At 38.6% G+C, this 22,234-nt stretch overlaps 1 protein-coding gene across 1 annotated transcript in view; it reads left to right on the forward strand.

Moving 5' to 3' along the window:
* Positions 1-561: 561 nt before the first annotated feature.
* Positions 562-22,234, forward strand: part of mettl24 (methyltransferase like 24) — a 35,565-nt gene continuing 13,892 nt past the window's right edge. The window contains exons 1-2 of the mRNA XM_075458911.1: positions 562-1,188; positions 21,730-21,828. Of these exons, the coding sequence (XP_075315026.1) occupies positions 850-1,188; positions 21,730-21,828 (438 nt within the window). The 5' untranslated portion in view covers positions 562-849. The remainder of the gene's footprint in view (positions 1,189-21,729; positions 21,829-22,234) is intronic.

Consider the following 22,234-nt stretch of genomic DNA (forward strand, 5'->3'; position numbering starts at 1 on the left):
TGATTAGATACAACAACAGCTCAGCTAGGACTTATGATTAGATATTTCAGTTTCTATGGTATTTGTGAATGCAAAGTTTTGCTGGCAAAAGTCTCAAACTGATGTCTGAAAAACTGATGCTTGCAACAAAATCATGGAGCACAGCATATATTTCTTAAATCTTTTTCCAGCCCTTTTAAACCTTCAGTCTGTTGCATGTAAGAGAAAGAAAATCTGACTTGAGCATGAATGCGTGGAATTTTATGCAGACTGAGCTCTCATGTTCAGCATAAGAGCTAACAGATGCTGAGAAAGTCCAGCAAGGACCCGGAGCAGAGCAGCGGGCCCTGCCCATTTATCTGGAGTTACACAGTAACCTGAGATTCAGCTGGGCGGGTGAAACAACCCCAAGAAAGGGGCAGAGCGGCAGAGGGTTTTGTGTGTGTGTTTGGGTGATGTGAGCCTGATGGAAAGAACAAGGAAAGCAAATTAAAGGGGCGTGTGTGTTTGGTAAAAGTGGGACTTGCGAGTGTGAGGGGGGAGTTCCCAAAGTTTTCAAAGAGGACTGCTCATATTGTATTTCAGGATCTGCTTGCAGAGCCTCAGCACTAACATGCACACTGCCACGCTAGTTAAGATGCAAACTCACGTGTGTGTTGGTGTATGAGCAGAGATGCTCTTGACATGCTTCATTAATTTACCACCGTTGTGTTGATTGAGGAGAAGAGAAGAGAAGAGAAGAGAAAAGAAAAGAAGAGAAGAGAAGAGAAGTGAAGAGAATGGGGTAAAAAAACGGAGAAAAAATGCAAAACTTCTAGCTGAGACAGTGGACTAAGGAGATATAGAGACACGAGGAGGACAGACTTGCAGATGGACATGTGCAGAGAGCGCCTCACCCTGGGACTACTGCTGCGCTTGGGCATTCTGCTCACTGCTGTGTGTGTGTGCATTCATGTTTACCTGGAGACAAGTTGGCAGGGCGCCCCTGCACCCCTGGCTTCGGGATGTCCCACCCAGTCTAATCACAACCGGGGTCAACAAAGTGCAACGAAACAGGTCTCTGCAGAAGCAGAAGATAAGGACAAAGACATTAAAAGGAGAATATCTCATGTTCACACTCTGAGGAAGGACAATCAAGCTGGGCAGAGGGATCAAGACAAAGTGGACATTTTGCCACCCTGCTGCCCACCCCTCCAACTGCACAGAAAGGTATGTTTAAGACCATCAACCTCTTTGTTCTTAATTGCTGTGATCAAGATTCTGTTAAGGTTATCTGATATCAAATTGAAGTGGCAGCAGACAGAGTGGCTCAACATGGAGCTTTTACTCTGCCTCTGTGAGTCACTGGCTTAAAGCTCTGTAATCCCAGGAGAGTGATGAAGGAAGCACAGGCAGCAGAATCAATGCATGTTCAATGAGCGCCTGTGAAAACTTTGAAGCTGAAAAAGAAGGCTCGCCACTCCAATTTGTAGCACTAAGAGCTACTTGTGTTCATTTTCTGACAAATGTCTACACTTTAAACAGGTATAAGTTAAACACAAACTGCACATCAATCACTCCCCGTTTATCAGCTGCAAATGTGTGCAATGTCACTTCCAACAAAAGACGATTCAAACAAAGCATCCCTTGGAGGAAACATGTCTGTTCACATATAAAAGTGCTCACATACATGCACACTTGCACAAATTCCTGGAGCTCAACTCCATGACCTACAAAGGGTGTGTTGGCATGCCAGTCTGTAACACTTTGTTTTGTTGACTTTTCAAGCGTTTTTTCTCTTTGATTTATCTCTACTCTCTGCGGTTGCCTTTATTTTGTCATTTGATCTCCCCATCCATCCGTCTCCCTGTTGTTCCCCCTTCAGAGCCGTTTTCTTTCACCAACAGTACACACTTGTTCACATACACACATCAAATATGCCCATCCCTGATATTTTTCCTCTTCACTGCTTCTCCTTATACTGTTCCTTTGGGGAGATACATGCTTGTTCACTTTTGCCTTTAAATCTTTAACGAGCTAAGGTAACTTGAGACAAACGAGCAACCGTTTTAAATGCCACAGAAATCACTGCAGGGCTATCATACCGCAACAAGATATGAGCTCTTGTTCATCATCAATATTACACAACACACCATGTGCTCCTTCTCCCTGGTTCTTCACGCAAAATACAGTCTTCTAAGATGCCCTGGAGGAGCCTACATGAAAATTCCATGTTTTATGCTGCAGCACGAAATTCCCTAATTCCCACTTTTCCTCTGCCGACATTCTCCCTCACTTTTCTCCCTTTAGGCGCTCATCTTGAAGATCCCTTTAACTCTTTTGACCTGCCATGTAACGCATTCCTCATTCTTAATTTCCTTGCGTTCTCTTTATTCCTGTCTGTGTTGATTCAGATCTTTAGACTTGCATCCCAGTACTGAGCCATTTTCAATTTTTTTCAGCATATATTCATGCATTGCAGAAGGAAAAAAAAAGTCTTGAAAGCAGGACTGCTATTCTTCATGTGTGACAAATGTTTAGAAGGACAGCCCCCTCTCATAGCAAAACATGAGATTTGCCCACATCTTCAAAACATAATATTTTTGTCTTTTATGTCCTGGGTCTTGTTTCTTGTTGTGTTAGCAGCCTGAGCGTTACCCATCACAGTTTAGTTGTATGCATATATGGCATTACAATGGCATTTAAGTGTCTTTTGTGTAAATAGACCATTTTATTGTCAAGAAAGTGGTGTGGATGTCAAAGGCCTGTCAATGTATGCATGACCGACGGCTCAGCATATGAAGTCCAACAGCAGAACATTTGATGCCAAACGAGCCCAGAATTTGACGTGTCTGAAAGTTGAAGTAGATATCTCAAACAGATTTTAACAGACAACACATCATAGAAAAATGATAGAATGTGTTCATTTTCACATTACCTACTTGATTGATGACATTTTTACTCTATAACGACATGTACAAGGTACTGCTGGTCCTCAAATACAAAACCAGCTGATCTGCTTTTGGTATAAAATCCACCGGTAAAGGTTATTTAGACACAGGAAATAATTCTCAAAGACAAAATTCTTTTCAAAAACTACCAAAAGATGTTGTCAAAAAGGTGACAGGACAGACGGTGGCTGACAAATTTTGTCTCCCTGAATAAACTGTGTGCATGTACGTGCTTGCGCAAGACTTCCTCAGGGACTGTTTTAATAATAACACATATAAAGGAAATCTTTTTTTTTTTAGCTGTTTATCCAAATAAATACATATATACACACATACATTACACATGCACACACACACACCATCTTTAATCATTTACCTCATACAGGCTTTGTTCTCCAGTGGGATAAGAGGAGAAGGATGAGTTGGTAAATTATAGACAGACATAAAATGTACCGGCCCAGACAACAACAGCAGGGAAGGAGGGGGGGAGAAAGAGACAACAATAAAGAAGAGCAGACAACTGCATACACTGATGACTCAGCCCCTGACTTTAACGCAGGAATAAACAGACAACTGGCCTGAAGTCACAGTGACGCACACACTGACACGCAGAAAATATCAAGCCCGCACACTCCAGTGAAGTTCTGTCTCTCTTACTGAAAAGCTATCCTGAAAAAGAAACAGCTGCTGGAGGCTCAGTGGGTCACGAGGAGTCACCATATGACATCATATTTTTAAATTATTCTGCTCCCCATCACTTCTCTGCTGTCACTACTGCCGGTGGCAGGAGAGGATGTGGATCACAATCCATGGTTAGAAATCAGGAGATGGCAAAGCCTGTTGTTTTGTGCAGGGCATCATCCATATGACATGACTGGAAAACGGAACCATGAATAATTAAATGTGTAACCATGTATGTCAATTTTAAACTTGTTCCCAAATGAGAGCAAAGTAGAAAAGTAAGGAATCAGAAGTTAGATAGAAAAGTGAAAGAACTGTGGAAAATGTAACAATTTGTGACATGATTGTCACACTCCTGGAGTCATACTACCTCCTTAAAAACCTCTTATATTTTGTTTGTTTTTGTTTTTTTGATTTAATAATGTTGAACATCTACATAGTGGGAGGGAGACACAGCGTCACGTCAAATATTGATGTCATCACATGGCAAGACGTAAGCTACGTCTACGTACCCAGACAGAACAAGGAAGACATATTGATTGTACAATTTCTCAGCCTCTATTGTAAAAGTGCAGCAATTTTTAGCTGTGGATAAACATTGTTATTAATCCAGTCTGTCATGATATTGGATTGACCTGACCCAAAATGCAAAAATTTTTTAGAAAAACTAGCATATGGTACACGAATGCATGTATCCTCAACTCTGACTCATCCTTTGCACTAGAGTGCTTGAGGAGCAGACATTAGACCTTTCAAAATTGGTGTGCTAAATTTAATTTGTTTTTATATAATTTGTGATTCAACTTCAAAGCTGTGTGCATGTGATATAAGCCCACAGAGCTCTATCTATGACTAATGAACTTACAGTGTAGACATTTTCTTGATGGGCTGCATGTTTGGACAGAAATGTCTGAATCTGACGGACCTGACCCTGGTTTTAGGTCCGGAAAATGTCTGAATGAGTCCTCGCACAGAGCAGGAAATAATTGTAAGAACTGATTGCTAATTAATGTGGGTGCAGACGGAAGTAATTGTTACATAGTTCATAACCAACTTAGAAAAATATAGAACCCTGAACTATAAACAAATAACTGCAATTTCTGCAACTCACATTTAGCATCATATCCTGCATATTGTATCCTTAACCAAGGTGCCACTTGAGGGTATTTCGAAGCATGAGAACATGTCCAACACTAAGGATTTCCTGCAGTGAAGTGTTTGTGTGATAGAAAATTCAGAAAATATTCTTAACATTCTCTGCTGTTAATAGGAATACATGTTTATATATATTCAAAGGCTGGAGAAGAAGAAGATATAAAACACAGCTTCCGTGCATGTTCTGCAGCTGAAGTTTTGAATTGGTGATGACAAATTTAAAGTCATCGGCTCATTGAATAATATATTAATCTTGCCATCGAACTTCTTGCCATAGAAGTTGTCTTACTAATTAGGTTGGTATAACTAAGAACATTCTGAAGATGTTTGATAGAAATAATGCTTGAAAGACTGTTTGTCTTTCCAGTGCTTTTTGTAGGAAGTACAGTTCTTATCCGTCCAATTCTGTTTGGGTTTGTGGCCCTCGTGTTCCTGTAGAACAGCGATTTTTCTGGCTTGTGTTTGACAACTCATCAGCATCAGTAAGAATTGTTTATTCAGTCTCCCATCTGCTCACTCTACACTGTTTAGTTTACAACCAAAAAATTGCTTTGTTCCTCTCAGAGTAGAGATTCTTCTTTTTGTTCTCTGATCATACTTTCCTGATGAGTCTTACCTGAAAAATGGCAAGTAAACCGACTGAGTTTGCAAGGGAACAATTCACCCTCAAATTCCCCTCTTTTTTTTTCCCTCTTTTTTTTTTCTATGTTATGTAACTTGCTGCCTCCCACTGCTCAGCACTCAGTTTGCTGAGATGTACCGCTCTAATAAAAAATAGAAATGTTCCTCACTTTTGATAATGCAAATGGAAATAGGTCGTATTTTAAATGCGTTTATATCTAAGACTTAATTACTTGTTCTGTTTTATATGTGGTTCTCATGCCATGGTTTTTACACAGCTTTTTGGAAAGTAGCTAATCTAATAAAGCAATAACAGGAAACATCTTCACCCAGCAGTGAACTGTAGAAAGTGTAAATTACTCTTCTTGTAGTTTAACAAATTCAATCCACAACTTCCCCACGTCGTAAAATATCTATGCAGAAATTGGTGCTTAAGGCAGTAAATCGAAATAGGTATTTTCATCTATTTTCATCTACCTTATTTTCTCATAAGTCTAACTGATTCCTGTCAAAAGACGAGACTCCTCCTTTTCTCCTACGCTCACTTTGCAGCTGCTCTTAAATCCCTCCTCTATTATCTATCACTGAAAGATGAGCGTCTACAGACTAAAGTAGAAATTACATGTTAATCTTGAACTGCTTGACATAATGCACTTCATTATTTTCTCTCTTCCCTCAATCCCTTTTCACAGAGAAAGCTCTGTAAGAATGTGGGCAAAGCATGAGTTTTGTACTGGAATTTGTGCCAGCATGATTCAGAGATTTCTCCCAGATAGGCCAGCTGCCCTTCACATGTCACACACACTGAATCTCAAAGCCAACAAACACACAATGCATAGATCATAACCACGAGGCAAAATGGCGGCTAGGAATTCCTTCTGATAGGCCTTCAAGTTTTCTAAAGATTTTCTGACCCACAACTTAACTGGAGCCCACTGAAATGATCATCCAGTGATGTAACTATGATTAAATTTCAATCTTTTACATCTGGAAATATAAGAGGGGCTGAGGTTTGAAAAGTTGTTTAACGCCCAGAGGTTATATAAATGAGTGTAATACTGTAAAAGGCATAAAAATAACCATAAAAACTAGCTAACTCATTAAAGTATGGTGCATTAAAACTATCATTCCGTTCGTTCAGTGACTGCCTAGACAATGATATTCATATATATATAGCGTATTTGAGCATTTGGAAAAGCGCTATATAAAACTTATATATTATTATTGTTATTATTATTATAAATACTTCATATCGCATTAACTGATTTCACCAAATGCTATCAATAGACTCGTCCATTTCAATTCACTTGTTATATCAATAAGACAGGAGGCTAATCATTTCTTTGCACAGCAAGTATTAATACCTTTGTTCTTATGAGCAACAATATTATTGCTATTGAATATGAGCCAAAATGAGTTCAGTGGTAGGGAACAGAGCGGACAGAAAATGTCCCTTTGTGCTCTCTGTCAGCCAGTGCTGGGCCTCAGAGGAATTTCAAATGCAGAAACCCAGTGACCTTGGTCCTGTCTTAGAATATTGAGAGACTTGGCTCTTCGGAGACTGGTGGGGACAGAGGGGGACTGTTAGAAAAGAAGGATTGACTTCTGTAATCCCAAAGGTGTGATCGGAGTCAGTTCTCAGGCATCTTTAACCTCCTGCTGGGTCATCTTGGGAAAAAGTCACAAGAATTCGGCAGCTGAGAAGCTGACATGTCACCTGAATCAACACCCATCCCCCTTTTTTTTCTGCTCCAGCAATAATCACATGTTTTCTGCATTAACTTCTCAAAATGCAAACCTAACACAGTGCCTGAAGCTTAAAGTGTTTCATCTGATTTAGTGCTTTCACTTTAAATGCATTTTTTTTTTTACTTTTGATAAATTTAATAAAAGTCAGATAATTGTTTTAGGGATTTTTTTTAATAAACTTATTGGAAATAAAAAAAAAAGAAAAATCTTCTCTTAATGAAAGTTTCTAGAGTCACTACACACACAATCCGGAAATCTCAAGACCAGTAATTCCACAAAATGCTTGCAGAGGGTGATACTATAGATTTAGATTTTAGAGAAAGCTTTGTTTTGTTTTAGACAATTTTCTTCCCCAGATTTTGGTGCTGAAGTTGACTGTGAGTGAATATATGGTTAAAATAAAAAAAAAACATCTCTACACACGTAGGGCTCATGACCAAGCAGCAGAACAAGATGGGTCAGGAATCAGAATATGTTGCCCAATCAGTCGAAATGAATGCCTAGCCAAGGGAACTGTTTCTTGGGACTTAGCATTGTGGGTGAAGCTCGTGCTGATTAAATATACACACCTGTGCTCCAAGCCTGACAAGCCAGATGGTTTGTTTCCTATACACACGAAAGTCCTCCACCGTTGGGTGTTGTCACAACTAAGTTCAATAATGAAATAGCTCAATCATAACATGCTAGTTCATTGTTAAGGATTTTAATACCGACTTGTGGAAAATGTTAACCGACAACATATCTGAAAGATCGCCTGTTTTTTTTATTTTTACAGTTGTGTGTTTCTCCTCTCCTTCTTGATATTCTGAGAGCATACCAGTCTCCCGACACTATTCTTGGCTATGAATGGTAACTGCATGGCCTGATATTGAGAAGCCCAATATTTGCACAAAAGAAAACCTGCTTCCATATGAACCCTTAGATGCATATAATCATGTTTTATGTGTTGTAACAAAAGATAGTTTTATGATAAGGGTTCAAAGACATTTTTGCTGCCTTCAGGCCTTGCAGTACCGAATCAGCACTTTTTACTGTCCTCGAGCCACACATGTATCCCTTTGGAATATCAGAAACTTTCTTTCCATCTTTTTTGGCAATTTGTAGAGTTCCCCGCTTTGTCATCTCTGCAAGTTTGCTTTGTTTTATGCCCCCTATGCACAAAACATGTCCATAGAACCAAATCCATCTGATCTTTTGTGCCACAAAGGGGGAGCTTACAGTAGACACTGGAAAGATATATATGTGTGTGTCGTGAAGAAGAAGTCACAAGCTGCTGGGTGTACATCTTGGTGTGGAAAATGTATTTCTCACTTGCTTCTCAATTAACAGTTTTTTTGCTTTGTACCAAAGAACACCCACTTTACACAACATTAGGAATGAATATTTTTTTAAACATACAGCATCAATGCAGCAATCTTTCTGTAACAGCATGTGGGTTTTGTTACAAAAAAGATTCAACTTGCAAACACAGCTGTCACATAAAGTGCAAAATCCTTCCTTTGAGTGATAATTTGAAGCAACAAGAGCAGAATAATCCGCTCTTACAGTTGGATCACAAACACCTCAAAGGCAGGTTGTATAGCAAGATGCAATAACTGTTAGAACATGACACCAAAGCAGAGAAGTACAGATACAACCACTTTGTTTTCTGACTCTTTAAAATCTTATCACTGCACATTATGCTCATGCCAACCACACTGGAGAAATAAACAGCTCTAGACAGGCTCATAGCTTTACTTGCCCCATTTGAGATTAGCATCCAAGTCTGAGTAAAAGCAAGGCGAGCTTAGAATCTGTGCCAATGGGGGAAGGAGCACAAAGGAAGCTTTCAGATATTCAATCACTCCTATTCTGCAAGTTTGAGAGAAATATTGTGTAAAAAACAGCTGAGAGTGTATCGAAGTAGAGCTTAGCATAATTGCTTATATTTCTTAAAAACTGTTGGGCTGAAACCTGGATTTATCCAAACTTTTGAATGTTGACAATGTTGACGTTACAGTCGGCCCGTTGTGTGCGCTGACTGCCATCATACAAAGACGCCCACTGGAGGTGAAAGGGGTCAGTCTCAAAAGGTCCAGGACACAGATCGCACAACACTCCCTTCAGACATGGACGCCTTGTCTGGAACATTCCAGAAAGTTCTCAGCCTCTCTCCCAGCTGATATGAATGAGTGCATTGACCTCAGAAATAAGACGCGCTAGCTCCGGTCTTAGTAACTCAGTGCCCATCAATGAACACATGCACACGTGGATAATAAAAACCTGCTTTATGTTAATGACACTTTATCACCAAAAAACAGGAAGCCTTTTCAGTCGCATTTGGCATTCTCCTTGAGTTTGTTGTAACATAAGGCCTTTTTTATATATTCTGTTTAAAGAAGATATCTGTGTGTCTCCGTCTCTCACTCAACATACTCCATGTAGTTGTAGTAGCAGTAGTTGAGTTGATTTGATTTGCAATGCATGATTATGAGAATAGGAAACATATGGAGAAGATGACAGCAGAGGAGATGGAACCAGAAACACAAGCTGAGTGCTTGTGCAGACGGCACAGATCCATGCAAATCTCACAAAAAACAGTGTCATTCATACAGTGCCATATAGAACATCATCCCTCAGTTCCTGTTTACTGGTGCAGCAAGGATGGACGTGAACATGCAAGACACTGGCAAATTAAATCAATCAATTAATAAAAATATAAACGGAAAAACAAAAGAGCGAAGGGTAGACATTTCTTTTGCTTATCTGGTTGTCGCCCTGTCATGCTATCTGTATTTCCAGGTCCATCTCAGTACGTAAGTGTCATATGGTGCTCAGCGTGCTGCCTCTGCTCTTTCCAACAAGGCATCAAACACAGATCTCATATCTAGGATATTTTCCAAGAAGACACACAGATTGCAACTGCTTACAATAAGACCTTCGTCTGTCTAATGTGACGCTGGCCAAGAGAGCCAGGTTCAGATGTGATCAAACGAAAGGATGGTGTGTTTTCAGAGGTGCCCATCAATTCTTTTTTTTTTTTTTAATCCAATTTGCATATTTCCAGCCATTTCAGTCCATGCTGCGATTGACAGGAACATCTATGCCTCAGTGGATGTATGAATGTATGCATGAATGAAGTTACTATGATGTGACCAGAGGGAAAGTGTGTTTCCAAGGCAACAGCCAGTACCAAAGAGAATTAAGTTCATGGCATGTGCCACAACAACTCTGTAGACTCTATGAAGGACACAGGCTTAAAATGTGTGTAGATATGCCAATAGATGTGCATACAAGAAAGATAGGGAAAGATTTATCTATTAGGTGAACCTTTTATTTATGCTGTTAGTTAAGCTCCTTTCTTTGAAAAACACATCAGGGAGCAGTATTTGTCTTATTTATCTTATTTTTATTGTCTTATTTCTATCACAAACCCTGTGTTTCTCACTGGATGCATGATAATTAGGTATCTGTGTGTTTTGGCCCTGTTGCTGAGTCTATGTATATTTTCCAGCTACAAACCAGATTAAGCTGTACATGTTTTATACTTGATTATTGGCACGTGTTATGTCTTCCTCTAATGAGCCATGATGCCTCTTAAAGTGATGAACACCCTATGAAAAGATGTGCATTATTTTGTGGCAGCTTCATTACCTGAAGAAAAATGGGTTGGGAAAGGACCGGAAAAAAAACTGTAACCAGTCTATCAGATGGCTGCAGTGCTCATGAAAGCAGGGTAACCCTAAACTATTGCAGGGTGACCCACTGCAATTTTTTTTTTTCAGAATAATTAAAAATATCAGGAAAAACAGACAGTGAAGAAAAGATACAAATGATTTACAAAATACTTGAGGACAAATTGAACCTACCAGTGAACCAGTCTCACGAGCCAGCCATATTCCATAGGTGCATCATGTCTGCACTGTCTTAAAGTAGAAGATATCAAGTGCTTAGAGATGTGACAGAGAAAAGAAGGCTGAAGCACGACCAACACTAAATAACATTCAAAAGATGAAGCATTACGACTGCACCTTGGCTGTATCACTACTCAACACTATAAACCACATTCCTGCCATCACGCACTCTTGCTTTGGAGTGAGTGATTGGCTATGTTTGTTATTAGGCCATCATTACATTTTTTCAAATATTATGACTGAAAAACTTATCAGAAAATCATGGCAGAGCTCTTGAGATGTGTATTCCTTGTTACTGTAACGGATTTTTTTTATGTAGCCTCTGGCTTGCATCTCATCATGTTTACGTTAATTGTGAGACTTGGTCTTCTTTTCTCCCGCTCAAGATGTTCCAGTAAATCATTTCTCTTATTCGTTGTTCATTCTGTTTTTCACACTCCGCAAGGCCGTCCGGCTCATCAAGGCAGAAACCAGAGATAAGAAGAAGTTAGCTTGCACAGTTTGATACGTAGACATTTTTTTTCCTTCTCCTGTGTTTGGGTATAATAAGACATGCACTGAAATTGTAAGTCAGAGGTGCACTCTGATACAGATGCTCTGTGTCTTGCTCCCTCTTGTACAAGAATAATGCAAAAAACCTGCCTGAGTGCTTTTCACCTTAACACTGCTCGGATAATATCAATTTTTTCCACTTATCAACAACAGGTGACCATAACCTAATTAACTTACATGTCTTAACATTTAGTCTTCCTTTTTTGCAACTTGTTATAAAATCCACTTTATTCTTCTTCCAGACTACAGTCTCACATACACACGGTTACGGTAAATGGACTCCAGATATGGTTTTTGTCGTTTTGACATCTGAGAAACAGCACAGAGGAGAACAATCTAGAACATCTTCTGTTCATCTTCTCTTCCCAGCATTTGGGTCTGAGCTGCCAAGCTTGATCCTTCGCTCTCTCTGTTTTTGAGACTGAACTTTTCTAAGATTACTGCTTTTATTAAAGAAAGATCAGCATAATCTCTTGCCTTAATTCTGTTAGACCCTTTCTGTGTCTCACTGTAATCCAGCAGTGAGCTGGGCTGGCTTGATGAGCCAGGCCTGCCAGAGGAAAAGAGATGACGCAGCAGGAAGTGAGACATCTGCATTTGGACTGAAAGTCAGTCCCTCCATCTCCAAAATTAGCCACAGCACCAGAGTTTAGTCAGGCTGAATCTGTGATCATCCCATATATACCATACATTGACTGTGCTCAAAGCCTATCGTCTTTTCATCATATGTTTGATTTTGAGGCAGTTTTCAGTCTCTGGCTCTGACTATCAACAGCTGATTTAACCCAGCATGCAATAATTTTACCATTTTGAATACCTTGTATTGCAGTAGGGATTTTATAAGGATTAGGAGCTCTGATCTGACCATTAGATGAAACTTGCCTGCTGTGTGGATATTTGCTTAGATAATCCTTAAAGGATGAGCCTGGTTCCAGAGTCAATGAATCTCATGAACAGCCAGAAAGACTAAACTGACAATAAATTATTGTCTTTATCTCTTTTTTTTATATATATATTTAGTAAAAACACATGTTGGATGGGCTTGGAGATGACAGCTCCATTTAGACAAAGTTGGAAGGTCCTGAGAGACAGAAAACAGAATCTGGTCTTTATTAAACAATAATAACATCATAAGACATCAGACCCTAAAAGTCAAATTATAAGAAAATGCTAATGTTTGTCAAGGATTTCCTGGATGCGATAATAACAGTGAATGCAGCATGCCTTCCCCTGAAAGGAGTGTTACATTTCCATCAGTAGCAGAAGCTTCTTTCTTTAGAAGTTCTTGTCACTGAGTTGCTTTGGCCTTTTTAAACTTATACTTTTATGTACTTCTTAACTGTGTTTTTTCTATTGTACCTGTAAAGCGCTTTGTGACCCTGGTCTGTGAAAGACGCTGTACAAATAAAAATTACTTACTTCCTTACTTACTATTATGCATGATTAATGTGTGATAACCATCAATATCTTTTGAACAAAAAAAAGACACACTGTAACCTGCAATATTTACCACCTACAAAGACTTTAATTGCTAACAAAGATCCTTGCTTTACTCCACCATGTATCATCTTGTGTATAAACTCATAAAAACTTGATGGCTCCATCAGCTTCAAAAAGAGCTCCATTGTAGAAAACTGATAAAGCCTCTGATAAAAGAAGATGCACAAAAATGAAAGGGAAATTTTTGCAAAATGGTCTCACAGGAGTAATGTTCTATGGACAGAGAAAACCAAAGAATTCTTCTTTGGAAATGCCATAGATCAGTTTGTTGACATGTGATAAAATGAAGTCCATAAAGAAAAAGAACATGAAGCCAACTGTGAATCATGGTGTGGGTCTTCTTTGCTGCCTTTGGTACTGAACGTGTCAAAAGTGACTGAATAAAAAGATAACAAAAGCATTTCAGAAAAATGTCAGAAAACTCTTTTGAAAGCAGACATCTTGTGTATTTCAGCAAGACAATGTGTTGAAGATGTATTGCTGTAAAATTGCCAACAACGAGTTGAAAATGTTCTCATAAAGATAAAAATTTGCCGCTGCAAAAGTGATTCCAGTGAGCTTCAAAGAAAAAGTAGCAACGGAGTAATGGAAGAAAGTGCCTGCAAACATGTGCAAGAAGCTTTTACATGGCTTCATGGAACATTTAGAGCCTGTCACTGCTGCCAAAGATACCTCAACCAAATGTTTGTGAAGGGTTTTTCACAATCTTTATTTCACTACCTACTTATTGTTGTTTAATAACTTTGTACCTATAAAGATGTAATTTAGCACCAGGCACAGCAGAAAACACAGCACATGTCAGTACTTCTCACATTAGCATCAGCTAATAGAGCATAAATTGCTGATAATCAGCACCTTTTATGAAACATAGAATGGTTGATTTGAATCAGCCACTTGTAAATTACATGTCTTGACCTTGATTTTGTATCAGGCAGCATTGAGTTTTACCCAAGCTGTCAGAAACATACATATAAATTTAAAACAAATGTAAAAATTTTCTAACTTCAACACGGTGTATACTTGAAAAAAGCCATTCGATATGCTTTTAAACTAAAAGCTTTGACGTCGTAACTGTACTGCTTGGTGGTATTTTTCTAGAGGATCTGGAAACTGGCAAGAACAGATGAGAGAAAAGTGAGCAGCTCTGGCACTCAGCCTCTCTGGCTCTTTACCAATGAACAGCACTGACTTGGCAGCCCCCTCATTGTCATTTAATGCCTTCCAACTGGGCAGACACTACACACCTGTTGGTTTGGACCACTGTTACATTTGAAATGCTGTCAACAATTTGTTTATTAAAGCTCAGATTCTGTATCAGCTTTGTTTAGTTTTGGTGTAAAGACAAATACAGATGTGGATCTCGTTCTTTTTTCACTAAAGGGAGCCCCCCCCCCCCCCAACTCCATCTCCTCTTGGTTAATTTTCAGCTCCACCTCCCACTCCCCTCTTTTTCTCAAACGCATTCATGGTTTTGGCAGACAGTCTTCTTTTGTTTTATCCCGTCATCTCATGTTCACCCATCCGTCCTTCTCCCCCTCAGGGATTATTCATGCTTGGCCTAGCTGCTCACACCTCTCACACACCCAGGCTGCGAGGCACAGTTCCAAATACGTCTCCTTCTAAACATGCAGGGCAGGGCATATACCACATTTTGTTGATTTTTAACTTGAAAACAAGAAAATTCAACCCCTGCAGCAGAAAAAACATTAAACATGAGCCAGTCTGTTAATGAAGTTTGACTTTATTTCATGAGGAAAGTTGTGTCATCGCTGGATTGAATGCGCAAGATACACAAAAGACATTTTTCGTAGAGTTTTAGCATTATCCATCCTATCCACTGTCACTGACTGCTACACAAGCCCAAAGCGGAGGCTTTCTTGTCTTTTTCTGGACAGCTGTCATCATGTTCTTTTCATCAAAAGCTGCTCTTTATTTGTTTGTTGTTTGCTCTTTTGAGTTTCAACAAAAGACATTTGTGATTGTTGCCAAAGGGCTGATTCAAACTTCACCTGTGAACAAAAGTGAGTATATTTTCGTATTTATATAGATTAAGGGTGCATATTTAGCCCAGATTTCTTCAAGCTTTGAAGTAAGGATCCAACCGGGGAACAAACCCAAGACCTTTGCATTATTAGCACCACTTAGGATCAACACAGCTCTATAATGCTGACACAGGGAAAGTGAAGCAAACGTTCTGCCTTTGGATTAGTTACCAGCTGTCATACCTTAACCACTTGCATATGAACGTTAGAACACACAGCAGCACACAGCCTTAAATAGGTCCAGGTTTATGATGTTAAATATAAGATTTTAAATGATTAGACATGAATTTGGAGAATTGCTTTAATACAATATCATCTCATTTTCATGTAACACCAGAGCAATTTACAGAAGAAATTTGAAATTAAGCAAAATTACTTTAAATTGACTTAAAAAGACACTTTATTCATCTCAAAGAGAAATTGTAATAATGCAATAAGTTATTAATTTGTCTTGTGATGCTATGTAACTATGCTGTGCCCGGATGGAAAGAAGACAAATTGAGGTCATAAACATTTAAACTACTTTCCCAGTTTTCAAGTTGAAATCAACATTCAAATCTTGTCCTGTAAATACTGGAATGGTTTTCTTCTCCTTGTGCTCGTAGTCCATTGATGTTGCAGAGTCTGCTGGTTAGTCATGTGTAAAGATTTAATATGTCAGAAAATTGAACAGCTCTGAGATTATCATATACATAACTCAGCAGACTACTCTCAAGGCCTGACTAGCTATGGAAGTCCAGATTAATTAATTACAGCCCCATCAGTCAATCATGTTCACAGTGTTTTACAGGCAAAAACTCACCAAAGTTGTAAAGGAGAGAGCCATTATTAATGTGTGTTTGCAGTAGGGAGATTTGAGTTACTTTTAGTTCAAACATTACCAAAAGAAGTTTTGCACATATGTTGCACAAATGTATACAAAAATTGAATTAGATGTAATAACAACGATATTAACATGGATTTGAAAAAATAGCAGACCAGAGCCTACATTTATCTTCGAAATGCTATCTATAGGTCATTTTATTAACTCCTTACACTTAAGTTAGAACATCAGCTGACATGACCTCTGAATCTATAGACTCTTCTATCTGGACCTCATGTTCTGCCGATCCTTCAGTCTCAATTGATCACCAACGCTTCAACTGAGCTTTGGACATCCTTGAACTCTACTGAAGCTGTCTGACTCCTATAGTTCTTACAATTTGTCTTCAGTCTTTGTTTAAACTTATATCGCAACTTCTCTTCCCTTTATTTTTAGCACTTCTTCTTCAGGTCACACTTTAACTTCTCCCAGCTATCACACATCCAGAGGCAACCTGCAACCTTTCAGCACATAATTCAGCTACTTCTTCAACTTTACCCAGTGGGTGTGCTGAGACTGACACCTAAGCTTATTACATTCATTGTATCTCCGCTGCCACTTTGTTATAGTCTCAATATAAAAATTCATAAATGTTCCATGTGCAAATGGTTTCCTAGGCCATCATTTCCATTGTTGATGCCACTCATGCAAGGACAAATAACTTCAATGTGCATACTTAAAATGGTATTACATCTAATGTTGTAGGATTAAGTCTTCAAAGCTGAAGCCATGAGTGATGCAGTGTTTGTTTGTTTTTAGCACTTCTTACCTTACTTCGTCATTCCTGAGGTGCTGAGGACTTGTTGCTGCTTGACTGAACATAGGGCTTATTAACATTAATCTCATCAATACTCACTGATGATTCACCAGTAACTGAGAGCTAATGAGTATGTACTGTATAATGCATGCATAGAACAACACAAGTATATATCTATCTATATATATTTATATATATATATATATAAATATATGTACAATTTAATTTTATATACAAGAGATTGATCATAACTACCTGTGAGGAGAACTGTCTTAAAATATAAACATTTGCAATTTCAGGACGATACAAGTGTTGAAACTATACATTTTTTATACACACACCTCACCTGTATCCATTAGTTACTTGCTCTCTCCTTTCTTCATTCTTACTCGACCTGAGCTTGCTGAAACCTCCCAGAGAGTCCACTGTCCCAACTGGCCTCTGATCAGTGGCCCAGTCCCACCCTGTATTACGGTGATGTATGGTGCCTGACAGCTGAGCGGTGCAGGGAGGGCTCAGATGAAAAGGGCAGATCAGAAACAGAGAGCTCTGGGAGCTCTCAAAGTTCCCAGGATGCACGCAGGTAGATGTTATTTGTCTACCTGTAAATTGACTCCCAGGCTAACGTGCTGCCTTTCTGTGTTTCTTTCTCCAGGCCTCACTGCTGCCTCTTTGAAGCAGTGTTGATTAGGGATTGTATTTTGGTTTTCCTCTTTTGTCGGGGGTTGCTTGTCAGATCGTGACCTTTACCAAAGATATTGATTTGCAGTCAAAATCAAATTTTGATGAAGACCTAAACAACAGATATTGTGTGTGGAGGCTGAGCCAGAAGAATCAGAATCAGTTCAAGTTAATTATTGTTGATACTGATTCAAGGTAAACACAAGAAACTTGTGCTAAAGGAAAAAAAAAATGGACCAGACTCAGTGAATAATTCCCAATACTCCCTATATAGATCAGTGAGCAGTGCTGACCAACATGTCATTGGGGTCATCAGGTGGGAACCTCCTTTCATCAGTGTTTTGTCTAGTATGTAGTCCTTCACATTTTTTTTCTTTTTCCCCAGACACACAGAGTCTGTATTTTAGCACAATAACAATAGTGGCATTAAGGCATTTCAGAAAGATTACTAAGATTACTCTTTATTAACACACCTCATGTTCATTTGAAGTCATTATAAAACTGGATCAGAACTACATCAGCTTACCATATATCAGTTATTATTTGTATGCTGTTACAGCTATTCAACAATTTCTTTCTGTTTCTGGTGATCCTTTTGATGTTAATACCATAATTAGATAGCTATGATGGCTCAACAATACCTACTTTCTGACAAATCAGGTTTCAAGTATCACACTTCTTTAGAAATGCCCACTTCTGGTTTGAAAAAGAACAAGGTGGCGATGACCAAACGCCAAACTTGAGGCTTCCAAATGTCAATTCCCAAAACAATGGGTGATATCAAGGTGGCAAGTCCATCTTTTATGTACAGTCTATGGCACAGACAGGATGCAGCAACAACAAAGCTTTTGGACCAGTCAGGGGGGAAAATCAGAAAGAAATATTAACAACTCTATTATAATTTATTCCCATAAATGGCTGCAGCATCTTCCTTCTGCTCCTGTGTCATTTGCAGGGAGGCATGATGTTTGTTGTTAAGATGTGTTTCTACATTGCCTTGACATATTTCATTTCATAAATTGCTTCTCCCTGTTTCCCTATGGTCATACATTCTGCAAAAGCTTTAGGATACATTATGTTTTAATAGAACATGATATATATGATATATCCCTTCCTCATCTAATCAGTTCCTGTCCAGATCCTCCAAGTTATATTGCTACGAATGCATTCTTGGGTTTTATGACACCCACAATCCACATTAAGCTATCTGGGCAAGTGCAGGTGGTTGTTTCTTGATTTATTCCAATTTTCTTGAATTAAATTGTCATTTCTGCTGTTTCACATTAGTTCAGCAAGTCTTGCCAATGTGCACAGAGGCTGCTGCAGGGCAATGCCTGGGGTACACATAGTCTTCGTTGGGAATAGCTTGTCAAAAGAAATATCTTCCATAGAGAGTAAGTTGTAAAGCTTGTAAAGGTAAAGTTGTAAAGGTAAAACTATCCTTTATTATATTGCCAATGAAATTGTCTCTGTTCATGAGATCACTCGGATATGTATAGTAATGCATACTTTAGCAGGTATTAAATGCCAGAATCAATTGCCAGATATTTATTGTCTGTCCTTGTTTTGTCTTGCATTAGTCATCATTGCTACCATAATACTTATAACTATCAAACTTCACATTTCACAAGTCAGACATCAGTTCTTTCTGACTGTGCCACACATCCACATTTAGCATATGTTAATTTAACAAGTAAAGAATCATGTTTTTATTCCAAATGAAGTGCAAATGCTAGCATGCATTCATTAATATGAATCACAGTCATTATTTTTAGATGGAGAATAATCTCACCTCTAAGAAGCTGAATATTTAAAGCTACCACAGCCCGTGGCAATCAAACCCTACTGTGTTTTAACTGTACTATATGAAGCCAATGGCAATATACATAATGCAACATCACTGGAGTTGACTGACATTTTTAAGTAAGACACTGAAGGGGGAGATAGAGAAAGAGATAGACAGAGAAAATTAGAGAAACTAAAGATGAGTAGTATGTTGGAGGAGGATGAAAGGGAAAAGGAAAAGAAGTGCTGCAAGTCCTCAGATGATTTGACACACTGCAAATTGATTTAAGGCTGAATGCTAAAAACTGAAAAGTGGCTCAAGGTCTCCAACCATTAATTCTGGAGAAGCTTCTTCTCTGTGTTGGCAGGTCCCAGATCAGCATCACTGGTGGAAGAAATTACACATATGGTGCTGTCAGATACTGTATCAGTGAAGTGCACGTAGTGTAGGCAAGTGTTAATGGTTCAGTAGATATTGTCATTGTAGCAGATCAGTATTTACAGTATGTACATTGAATGCACATGAGTAGTCTATGTTTTACAATGTTCACCATGTGAAATGTAAATAAATGCAACAATTTTCAAATCTCATAAATCAATCAAATGTTAAATGTGAGACAGTTTACTATTTTGCATACCAAATGTTTTCAGCTGATAAAAGGTCTGGACTGCAGGCAGGCCAGTCCAGTACCACGACTCTCTGCAGTATGCAGTTTAGCATTGGCTTGCTGAAATATACAAGGCATTTGCTGAAAAAGTTGTCATCTGGATGGGAGCATATATCAAGGTTATGTGCAGTGCTGATAGCAAGTCAGATAGTCCCTCTTTTCTTTAGTCCGGACGGGGCGGCATCCATGCGTTGACAAAATAATTTTTTGAGTTTGATTCGTTTGACAACAATACAGTTTTACACTTTGCGTCAGTCCATTTGAAATGAACTGTGGCCCAGAGGAGACATCATATTCACATATGATTTCTCTTTTGCAAGATAGAGCTTCAGCATGCAACGGTGAACTGTGTTTAATAAAAACGATATCTAGAAGTGTTCCTGAGGCCATGCAGTGATTTCCATGGCATAACCTGAAGATCACCGGCATCCAATATAGATTTTTGGCCTTACATACAGAAATGTCTGGAGATTCTCTGAATCTTTTTACGGTATCATGGACTGTAAGGGAATAGAATATTGAAAGTCTTCCAAATTACATTGTGAAACATTTTTACAAAATAGCTCCACAATAAAATTCGTAGCAGATTGCTGAACCAGCTTTTTCCTTTTAGTACCACATGCTTTTCCAGCCTTTCGTTGCTGCTGTCCCAACTTTTTTGAGACATACTTCTGTCATCAAATTCAAGATAAACTAGTATATTACATGAAATAGTAAAATATCCCTTTTTCAACATTTGACATGTTTTCCATGTTCTATTGTGATTGCAATGTTTGCTTGTGTGATTTGCAAATCATTGTATTCTGTTTTTATTCACATTTTAAACAGCTCCCTGAGACGTTTGGAATTAGGGTTGTATTTAAACACTTAGATGGTCTACAAGCATGTGGTAATATCTTACTTGTAACATTTTCTCTTTGTCTGAATCCTAATAGAATACATGGAAATGAACTGTAATAATGTTGTAAATTGTAAGAACGAACCAACACACAATCCTGAAGATTATCAAAGATCATAACACCATAGTTTCACGGAAAATCCCACAAAGCATTTTTGTGAGCTCAACAACATGATTATTAATGAAAGCGTCATAAATTTTGAGAGCCCATGTGTTGTGCATGCAATAGCTGTAAGAAGAAAGAAAACAAAACTAAAAAAAAGCTTGGAAACATGGGACTGAATTCCAGCTCAAGATTAAAACTCTTACAAGTTGTTCACCAGACGTACCCACTGCACTGTTCAAACCAAAACCTTTGAGCCAAGAGTGATCTGTGCATGACCGTGGGAAAGCTGGCAATCAGACACGAGGATACTGAGGATAATTTATACCAAGGGTGCTAATGAACACTCGGCCATGGTGTTTGACCCAAGAAATGATTATGCAAGCAAGTAATACATCATCACAATTCTGCCCTCCTCTCTTGCAGTTCACTCACCACCCCCACAGCTTCTGCTCTAATCACAAGCAGACACATTCCAGTAGAAACTAAGCAGAGCTCTGTGAGATTTCAGAAATGTGATCTCAGCAGTATTGAGCTGCAGCAGCCAGCTGATGGGGGAAGTGTTATTTTTCAACGATCCTCGAAAACAGCTGAACTCTTCACGTGAGATTGTAAATGTATGACTAGCAGCCTTCATTTTAGTAAAATAGCTTAAGGAACTACCTGTAGAAGTTTGTCACCTAGACCGAAGTAGGGAAATTGCTCCACAGAAGTCATCATGACCTAGTTCCATCTGTTGCTAAGGGGTTGGTATGTAGAAGAATAAAGCTCCATTTCCTGTTGTCCTTGAACTCAATTGCCATACTTTGATGTTAGCTAATTGTCATGTACGCTATTTTCTTTGTGAGTAAGCATGTGTGTGTTCACCAATAGGCTCCACGTTGGCACATAGATCTGCAGCCATGGGCCAGTGAGAATCAGTCCCTGGAGGATGAGGCTAGAAGGTTCCTCAACTACATCACAACCCCACAAGTGAGTCCTTGTTTGAACTCTCACTGAAATATAATTTCCTGTTGTAAAAGACTGTTTGATTTTTACTTTTCTTTTTTCTATTTCATGAATATGTAACCATTCAGGAAAAGTGGTGAAATATAACCAAGCGCAACCAAGTCCTCTTCTCTGAGAGTGCTTTATTATGCATCTAATATTTTTTTGTTTGTTTTTTAGCTTTTTGTGTGTATAAATACTTTCATGTAATAATTTAAGCATTCACTTATAATAGTTTCATAAGATGGAGTCTGTTTCTTCAATACCAACAACCACTATTTGATGTATTATACTAGTCTTAGCTTATGTTTGTGCCTGAGCATATTCAAAATCTACAAAAAACAGACCATATAGCAGATAAACAATGGCTGCAATAGAAAAATCCTAAAAC

Source organism: Odontesthes bonariensis, chromosome 24 (assembly GCF_027942865.1).
Source record: "Odontesthes bonariensis isolate fOdoBon6 chromosome 24, fOdoBon6.hap1, whole genome shotgun sequence".
Taxonomy (NCBI): Eukaryota; Metazoa; Chordata; class Actinopteri; order Atheriniformes; family Atherinopsidae; genus Odontesthes; species Odontesthes bonariensis.